This window comes from Malania oleifera, chromosome 8 (genome assembly GCF_029873635.1).
Source record: "Malania oleifera isolate guangnan ecotype guangnan chromosome 8, ASM2987363v1, whole genome shotgun sequence".
Lineage (NCBI taxonomy): Eukaryota > Viridiplantae > Streptophyta > Magnoliopsida > Santalales > Ximeniaceae > Malania > Malania oleifera.
This window is the reverse complement of record NC_080424.1, coordinates 92,628,824-92,637,529: the sequence shown is the minus strand read 5'-3', so window position 1 is coordinate 92,637,529 and position 8,706 is coordinate 92,628,824. Positions and strand designations below refer to the sequence as shown.

General features: G+C 35.8%; 1 protein-coding gene across 2 annotated transcripts; it reads right to left on the bottom strand.

Annotated features, from left to right (window-relative positions):
- Positions 1–2,779: 2,779 nt before the first annotated feature.
- Positions 2,780–8,093, bottom strand: LOC131162313 (inactive protein kinase SELMODRAFT_444075-like). 2 transcript variants are annotated; one of them, XM_058118647.1, is made up of 8 exons: positions 7,790–8,093; positions 7,560–7,693; positions 6,707–6,801; positions 4,670–5,685; positions 4,170–4,330; positions 3,913–3,989; positions 3,349–3,673; positions 2,780–3,231 (listed from the first exon to the last, which is right to left on the bottom strand). In XM_058118647.1, the coding sequence occupies exons 1-8, from the start codon at positions 7,977–7,979 to the stop codon at positions 3,082–3,084; spliced, it is 2,148 nt and encodes a 715-aa protein (XP_057974630.1). In that variant the 5' UTR covers positions 7,980–8,093; the 3' UTR covers positions 2,780–3,081. The 2 variants fall into 2 exon arrangements, with proteins under 2 accessions (XP_057974630.1, XP_057974631.1); XM_058118648.1 differs by having other exon boundaries at positions 3,913–3,984; positions 4,261–4,330.
- Between the last annotated feature and the right edge of the window lie 613 nt (positions 8,094–8,706).

Here is an 8,706-nt window from a genome sequence, read left to right as displayed (position 1 = left end):
ATCTCGATAACATATTTGGTGTCATCTCTCTTTACTGCTTTATTGTGCATGTTTAATTAGATTACTTGTGCAGTTTAATTTTTGCTGAATATTTATTGATTTATTTCATCCGTACTAGATTGACCTTAGGTTTGTATAATACTGCTACTAGTTGATTGACTTAGGGGATTAATTTTTAAAATACCAATTCACCTTCCTCTTGGGATTACAGTAAAGCTAACAACCTTCTTTTGAATATTTTTAGTCAATTGGTCTATCGCGAAAGTAAAAAGATAAGGACTCAAAATAGATCCTTGATGTACACCTATGGTGATTGGAAATTCTTTAGTTTCTTCATCTATAGCCCTTACACTAGTCATTACTTTATCGTAGATATCTTTAATGATATCGGTATACCTACTACATACACCTTTTTTTTTTTTTTCTAATACCCACTATAGAACTTTCCTAAGTATCCTATCATATACTTTCTCAAAGTCAATAAATATCATATGCAAGTCCCCCTTTTTTTTCCTAAACTTTTCCATTAATTTTCTTAAAAGATAAATAGTTTCTGTGGTAGATCTCTTAGGCATAAAACCAAATTTATTTTATGAGACTTTCGTTCCTAACCTTAATCTTTGTTCAACTACCCTTTTGCATAGTTTCATTGTATGACTCATAAGTTTAATTCTATGATAGTCATTACAATTTTGAATATCTCCTTTATTTTTGTATATAGGTATTAAAGTGTTTTTCCTCCATTCATATGACATTTTCTTAACTTTTATAGTTGTATTAAATAAATTAGTTAACCATATAATTCTGTTATCACCTGATCTTTTCCAAACTTCAATTGGGATGTTATCTGGTCTCATAACTTTCCCATTTTTCATCTTTTTTTTAGTACAAATTTAACTTCATTAACTCTAATTTTGCGAATAAATCTCATAATTTTAGTCTTTTCCTCATTTGACAATTTTAAGTTTAAGCCTTCTATTTGGTTTTCATTAAACAACTTACTAAAGTAACTTTGTCATCTTTTTTTAAAGTATTCATCCTTAACCAAGACAATATCATCATCACTTTTTATACATTTTACATTTCCTAAGTCCTTATTCTTTCTTTCTTTAGCTTTAACAAGTTTAAATATATCTCTTTCCCCTTCTTTTGTACCTAATCTATCATACAAACTATTAAGTAATCTATATTTAGTTTTACTAACGACCTTTTTTTTTTTTTTTTTTTGCATATTTTCTTGTCTGCTTATACTTTTCAAAGTTATCCATGTTTCTATATTTTTACAATGTTTTATACCAAATTCTTTTTATCTTTATGGTTTTTTGTACATCTTTATCCCACCACAAACTTTCTTTGCTAGTCGAGAATCTTCCCCTTGATTCACCTAAAATCTTTTTTGCAATCTTTTTAATAGAGTTAGCTAATCTATTTCAAAGAGTATTTGTATCTATCCTATCATCTATAGTCCAATCCCTATATTTGATCATTTTATCTTTAAATTTTATTATATTTTCTCATTTCAGGTTCCACCATTTAGTTCTCTTACACTGATTTATTTTTATCTTTTTTCTTCCATTTTTTAATACATATATCTAATACTAAGATTCTATGTTGTGTTGTTAGACTTTCACCTAAAATAAGTTTACAATCCTTGCATGATAAACAATTTATCCTCCTAGCTAAAAAAAAAAATAAAATCTATTTGACTTTTATTTTGTCCACTAGTAAGGGTTATTAAGTATTTTTCTCTCTTCTTTAAGCAAGTATTCATTATACTAAAATCATATGATATAGTAAAGTCTAAGATTATCTCCCTAAACTCATTTTTGTCTCTATATCCATATTCTCTATGTATAATTTCATAATTTTTATTATCCCTTCCAACATGTCCATTCAGATCTCCTCGTATAAATATTTTCTCAGTCCTTAGTATGCCTTGTATAATACTATCCATATCTTTCCAAAATTGTCTCTTAAGATTTTCTGCTAAGCCGACTTGAGGAGCATAAATACTAATGATATTTATTATCTCTTATCCTAATACCATCCTGATGTTTATAATTCTATCCCCTACTTTAGTTACATCCACAACGTTATCGTTTAAGTTTTTGTCTATAATAATGCATACTCCATTCTTATGTTTTTCTTTTCTAGCGTACCAAAGTTTAAATCCTGATTTATCAATTTCTTTAACTTTTTCTCCCACCCACTTAGTTTATTGGAGGCAAATTATATTAATTCTTCTTCTGATCATTGTATCCACATGTTTTTACCCGTAGGTGTCCCTATATTTCAAGTTGCTAATCTAATCCTAATTTCTTGAACTAACATCTTTACCTACCCACGTCCAAAATGATGTGGGAACCCTCACATATTTGACATTGGATCCGAGTGCCAACACAACGCATCGTTTTAGAACGACGACCTAGCCCACCCTCGCCCACTTTTCGCTACACCCGGGTGGTTCTAGTGCAACGCGTCGCTCTAAGGGGATGCCCTAGCAAATATTCAGTAAATATTCATATCATAGTGATCTGATAATTCTTCGCTGACTGTCAGCTACCTAACGCAACACTCCTCCTTTACCTAGGCTTGGAACCGGCTGTGTGTGAAAAAATTTGGACATTAAGTGAATATATATATATATATATATATATATATATATATATATATATAATTATTTTGTATGGTAGCAGGAACATTTGTTTGTTTCACAAAATTACAGCAGGAACTACTCCAGAACAAACAAGCAAGAATAAACTAAAGAGGAACAGGCGCATTAGGAATAATTTCCGCAACACATTTTCACACTCAAATAATTTGTGAACAAATTAATTAACTGTACACGGATGTAACTCTCACTCGTTAGGAGCTCCCAACAAAATATACCCTATAAAATGACGATGACAACGAAGACGATCTTGATGTCCCTGGCAAACAACCATATCGCAATTTTAAAAGGGGCAAACAAAAACAGAGGAAGACCTGCAATTTATGTCTACCAGTTTCTACTAAAAACACCAGAATTGGATGGAACAAAACAGATCTCGTAATCCTGGATCGAGCAGAATCGGATTTTTTTCAGTGTGAAAGCTTTCGAGAATGGCTTCTCCATGTTTCAGGCTGGGCGAGCGAGCTCAGACCACGCATATGTCCACTTCTACTACCAATTGTGTTGGAGTCCAGCCCCATGTGCCTGCCTGCGTCTCCTCCTTCTAGTATCCTAAGTACCTAGTAGTTTAAAGAGTAGCAGTTAAAAAAAAAAAGGGTATTCAGTACAATAAAAGTACCAGTTTGTATGCATTGATGTGAATTAAAATAGAAATTAAGAGGGTTAAGGTTGAAAACCTTTGACATGGGGGGCCTGGCTTCAGGATCTCGGCGTAGACACAGGGAGGCAGCACGACACATTGCTCGTAATTCATTGGGAAGGTCATTGAACTGGTCAGTAGCCAAGCATGGGTCCAGAAAACCATCCTTTTCTGCTAAGATATGGTTTGCTTCAAATTCGCCCAGGGGATCAAAGCACTCAGTTAAAATATGCTGGCCTTTGTACCATTGCTGATCGCTGGGTTTTCGACCTCTAATTAGCTCTAGCAGTACCACTCCAAACGCATATGCATCAACTTTCTCTGTAATTTTGCCGCCTTCCAAGTACTCTGGTGCAAGATACCTGAACTTCACAAAATTAGCTTAATTGAATGTGAATTGTTCTACTTCTACTTGGAACTGAAACAATTCCACAGTGCCATTGATCATTTCTGAATAATGATCATATTATGTACTTAGTTTAAAAAGGTTTCAAAATTTTCTGTGCGTAGTTACAAGCTCATGATATGTTTGAAAGAAGGATTGGATTTATATGCACATGATAAGCAGGACAAAGAAGTAAGAAACAAAAATGAAAAGTACCCTGAAGTTCCAATGACTCGATCCTCTGTACTATTTTCCCACTCGCAGTACAGCCGAGCAAGTCCAAAATCACTGAGCTTGAAAAACCAACCCAATTGATTATATAAGTCATGCAAATTTATGTGGTATCAGTTCACAAAGGAAATGGACCAAGCTGATGGAAGTATATATGAGAGCATTAAATATCAACAAGACATGCTCCTTGCAAGATATATCAATTATAGAAATTGCAAGGGAACTAGATCAGTTTTAGGTACCAGTGGTTCAAAATCATGGGTTAAAAGAATGTTGTTTGGACGCATGTCTCTGTGTGCTATACAACCCACTCTACAATCTTCATGAAGGTACCTTAAGCCTCGTGCAGTCCCGATTGCTATCTTTAGTCGTGAATGCCAATCTAGAGGACTACTTTTGTTTCCTGTCAGTAGAACAAGTGCTTGCTCCAATCAGAGTGATGTTAAAGACGATTTACGCAAGCTAGATTAGTTAAATAAAGAAATGAGCTTCAGTATTACACCTTTTCTATAGAACATATTAAAGGAAAAGATAATATTGTTCATACCACACAGAGGTGCTATAGAAGCAGTACAATCCTATGGCTAAATTGCGAAAAGGACCCCAAAACAGCCATAGATGATTGGGCCATGGACATTAACTTAAATAGAATGAAAAGAAGATATTCACACAAATATCATGTAAATGGACTAATTGGGACATCAACTTAAATAGAACGAAAAGAAGATATTCACACAAATACCATGTAAATGGAAGTCCAAAGAGCCATTGCATATGTATTCATAAACCAATACTCTTGTCTTGCCCTCAATACAAAAGCCAATCAGCAAGACAACATTACGATGTTGTGCGCAGCTCAAGACCCGCACTTCCCTGCAGAAATCAGCATCTCCTTGGGATCCAGCAAATTTTAACTGCTTCACTGCAACCACTTGGCCATCCCTCAAAACACCCCGGTGAACCAAACCAAATCCTCCTTCTGCCAAGAAATTTCTATCAGAGAATCCATCCGTAGCTTCCTCAAGGTCTTCATATCCAAAGCGTTTTGGAGGTTTTCCAAAAACTGGTGCCTTGTGTTGGCATTGTGAACATAATGGTGGAGGTGTCGAGGAAGCTCTACCCAAAGGGATTGCGTCTCTAATACTTGACTTGTACATGCCATCTCTGTTATGTGTTTGGTTTTGCCCTACTCCATTCATCATATCTTGATCAAACTGGACAAACTTATCAAGTAGAGTTGTGGAAGGTCTAATTTTGGGCGTATTGCTGTAGTCTCTAGTGATCGGGCTCTTTCCATCAATGGAATGATTTTGAGAAATCCAGAATTTACTCCTATGATTGCTCTTTATAGATGATGCAGGGGTCATTGATAGGTTGATCAGTGTCTCCCCACCCAATTCATGCACTGAAAGCGAATCATCCCAGCTGCCTATCTTATGGATTGGTGTGTACCTTCCTTTGTTCAGCTCTTCAAAAAGAGGATTTTCTTCATATACCAGGAAAAGGGACCTCACTGTGTCAGGACTTGATAATACTGAAACTTCAGGGCTGCTCACTGGAGTTGAATGATGCTTTATTCTATGGCCTTGCATTTCCCCAACATCCAAATCTGGTGAAGAAGAAGCAGAAAAGAATGGGGTCTGGAGTTCATTTGGGCATGTCAAATTCAGTCTAAGGACTTTTGGTTGAGTGCCTTTCATCACAACAATGTTGCAGTGGAGTTCATCCATGCAATGCTTTTGCTCATGCTTCAATTTTCTGTTTCAGAAGAATAGAGCCATGGCTCAATTAATCACCTCATAAACCTTTCTAAGGAAAAGTGTGCTTCGAAAGTTTACAAGGTAACATGTTCATTAATGAAGCATAACCCGCGAAAACACTTGCATAGTTACATGGTCAAATGGTAAAACATGCCAATTGAGTACAAAAGAAGAAAAACGTAATGGAAACTGGAATTGCTATGCTAGGTGTTCTGAAAGTAGCCAGTCAATTTATGATCGAATCCATCCATTAGATAAACAACCCTCCTTGTCCAAAACCATCTAGATAGGATAATGATTATGCCAAGAGTAAAATGTATCCTAAACATACAAACTAAATTTTCAAACATTGCTAGAGTCACAAAAGCATGAACCAGCGACTAAACATATCATTTTTATTAAGTTTCAAGCCACACCAGCATTTGAAATTTTTGAATTTTAATTGAAAGTATAATTGATCTATTGCATTATATAGAAACAAATTTTCCAACCACATAAAATCAAATAACATAGAGAAATGCACTTCAATTTTGATCATGTCTATTCAGACTTTATGCCTAGGAGGTCTATTCCAATTCAACTCATTCTAGAATCACAACCGGAGGTAGCCCATCTCCAAACACATAACCCTTTCCACCCCTCTCAGAATAGGAATCTTAGATCTTTAATATATATATTCATGCGTGCTTGCTGTTCAAGACTTTTTGGCAGGCTGGGTGGTTTGTCACTTCCTCTTCAAAGATCACCGACAAACATAACAAAGGCATGTGCATTATGTATATATATCTAATGACAGCTCACCTAGTCACCTTAGGCATATAATAATAATGAATAATAAAATATGCTTATGTGACTAATCAATGTGGAGATACGAATAAAAAATGAAATAATGAATGCATCTAATGGGTTAAAGCTCTTCCCTAGCTATGAGGCGCACAACGGGATGGAAAATAGAAGAGGTTGCAATCAATTAAACAAACAGATTAGAAATAAGAAACAATACATTTATGTTTAATTACTTGTCCAGTACGACCCAGTTGGCTGCATTGCTGTTTGCTTGTGCTGCCACAGCCCCTGCAGGCGTAGCTGATACAACCTTTATCCTCACACTTACCTGCATCCACACAGTATCAATATGCCCTTTAAATTGGCAGAATGGAATTCGAATGAATTAACATGAAAAAAATAAAATAAAATGAAAGTTCAGTTTTATTTTCGACCTGCTTGGTTTGTGGAATATAATGGGATAGAAAAAGGAATAGGATTAAAATTTAAATACTAAATTATGAGATAAATTCTATTCTATCCCCCATTCCATTTCAATCTTACTACATTGGTAAAATTCTACATGTGAAATGCACAATAAAAGTTGCTAATTACCTTGATTTCTTTCTATTTTCTTAAAAAAAAATCCCAAAAAAAATAAAAAATAAAAAAACACTCCCTAAATTTCTAGTGATTTAGTAGTCATTGCTTCTTTTTTTTTTTCATTTTAATTTGAAAAAAAAAATAGTATAATACCTTTCAGAATTTTGAAAGCCTACCGCCCAGAAACTTCCAATTCTGACACCTCAATCATATGCCAGAAACGTAACACTTTTTTATTGAGAATCACTGAAAGTAAAAAAGGCGCAAAAGGAAACCCATTTCCATTACTATCTTTTCTCCCTAAAAGGAAATAGGCAAATAGCAACTTGGGCGTTCCTAACACAAAACTACGTCGTTTGGGCGTACAAAAGGAGCTACTGCACTGTACAGTCTGTACTTACTAATTCAGAGCAATAAAGTAAGAAAACCCCAAATCAAATCACATTTCTCAAAACACTCAAAAAGGAGATCTAGCGCGTGGCAATTCGGTAATTTCAGAGTCACCTCGATTTGGTTATAAAACTTTAGAACCATCTGAGAACAAGATTCCGAGATCTCGCGTATCCGATCCGGCGACACTTCCCCGCGACTGCTCTCACAATCTCCGCTCCATCTCCCGAATTTCCATAATCGCCGACCTGCAACCCACATTAAACGCCTTAATCAACAATGTTCAACTAAAAGGTAAATTTAGCCATTTGAAGATGTACAACTGAAATTATATCCGGAACTACCTTTCGTGCCGCCGGAATAGACGGCGAGTAACGTTATGCAGTCGCCGGCATGAACTACGTGAGTGAGAGCCCAACCGAATGCAGTCTTGGAGATCACCTTCTCGGCTCTAACGGCGACGACCACATTCTGATCAGCCTCCGCGGTCGAGGCATGTTGCCTGAAATTTCTCTCAAAATTTTCAGGGAACATAGGTCCCTCAGATTTCGATCACCGGGAAATTCAGAAGCTCTTACTGGGTATAATTACAAAGAAAGGCGAGAGAGAGTTGCTGTTCAGCTTCCTATGTGAAGATTTTGTTTAATAATCATGATTGAATCGAGCGAGACTGAGGGGTAAAATGGGAAGGTGGGAACCAGAGTTAGTTAACTGTGGTTCCCATCAACGTGTTATGACCTACTTATTTGACAAATGGAAATTCGCCTTCTAAAGTAACAGCCGGTGTCCAATGGTGCAGAAAGGAACTTGATGCCACGTGGAAGCTGAATGCATGGCGTGTCATCAATGACACCATCTGGGCTTGCAGCGTAACATTGCTCTTTCAGAGTTAAAATAATTTATTTGACCGATAGAGTCACGGTTTGGGATGCATTGACCATCATACCCCTTGCTCGAGTTAAAATGTCAGTTTCACCCCTCAGCGGTCTGAAGGGTAGATCGCACTTGTCCGGACGGCAATGAATTGAGTGCGACGCATGTATGCAACAATCACCACATAACTAAATGCGAAGGGCATTATAGTCCGTAGGCGTTTCTTTATTTCTCAGCAGACTTGACTTACTAAAATGACAATTAATTAAAATAGATATATATATATATATATATATATCTATATATATTAAGTATGACGATTTACAAGTTAGTCACTTAGGCATAGTGACCTAAGATTCAATCTCCGCTAATACCCACTCTAATTCAA

Bases quoted from the DNA above. Each gene is read 5' to 3' on its own strand.
- LOC131162313 (XM_058118647.1), bottom strand. From the start codon at position 7,979: ATGTTCCCTGAAAATTTTGAGAGAAATTTCAGGCAACATGCCTCGACC. The intron at 4,331-4,669 runs GTATTTGTGTGA...TTCTACTGACAG, and splicing joins TTTGGACTTCCATTTACATG to GAAACAAAAGTAGTCCTCTA. The intron at 3,990-4,169 runs GTACCTAAAACT...TGGTTTTTCAAG, and splicing joins CCCATGATTTTGAACCACTG to CTCAGTGATTTTGGACTTGC.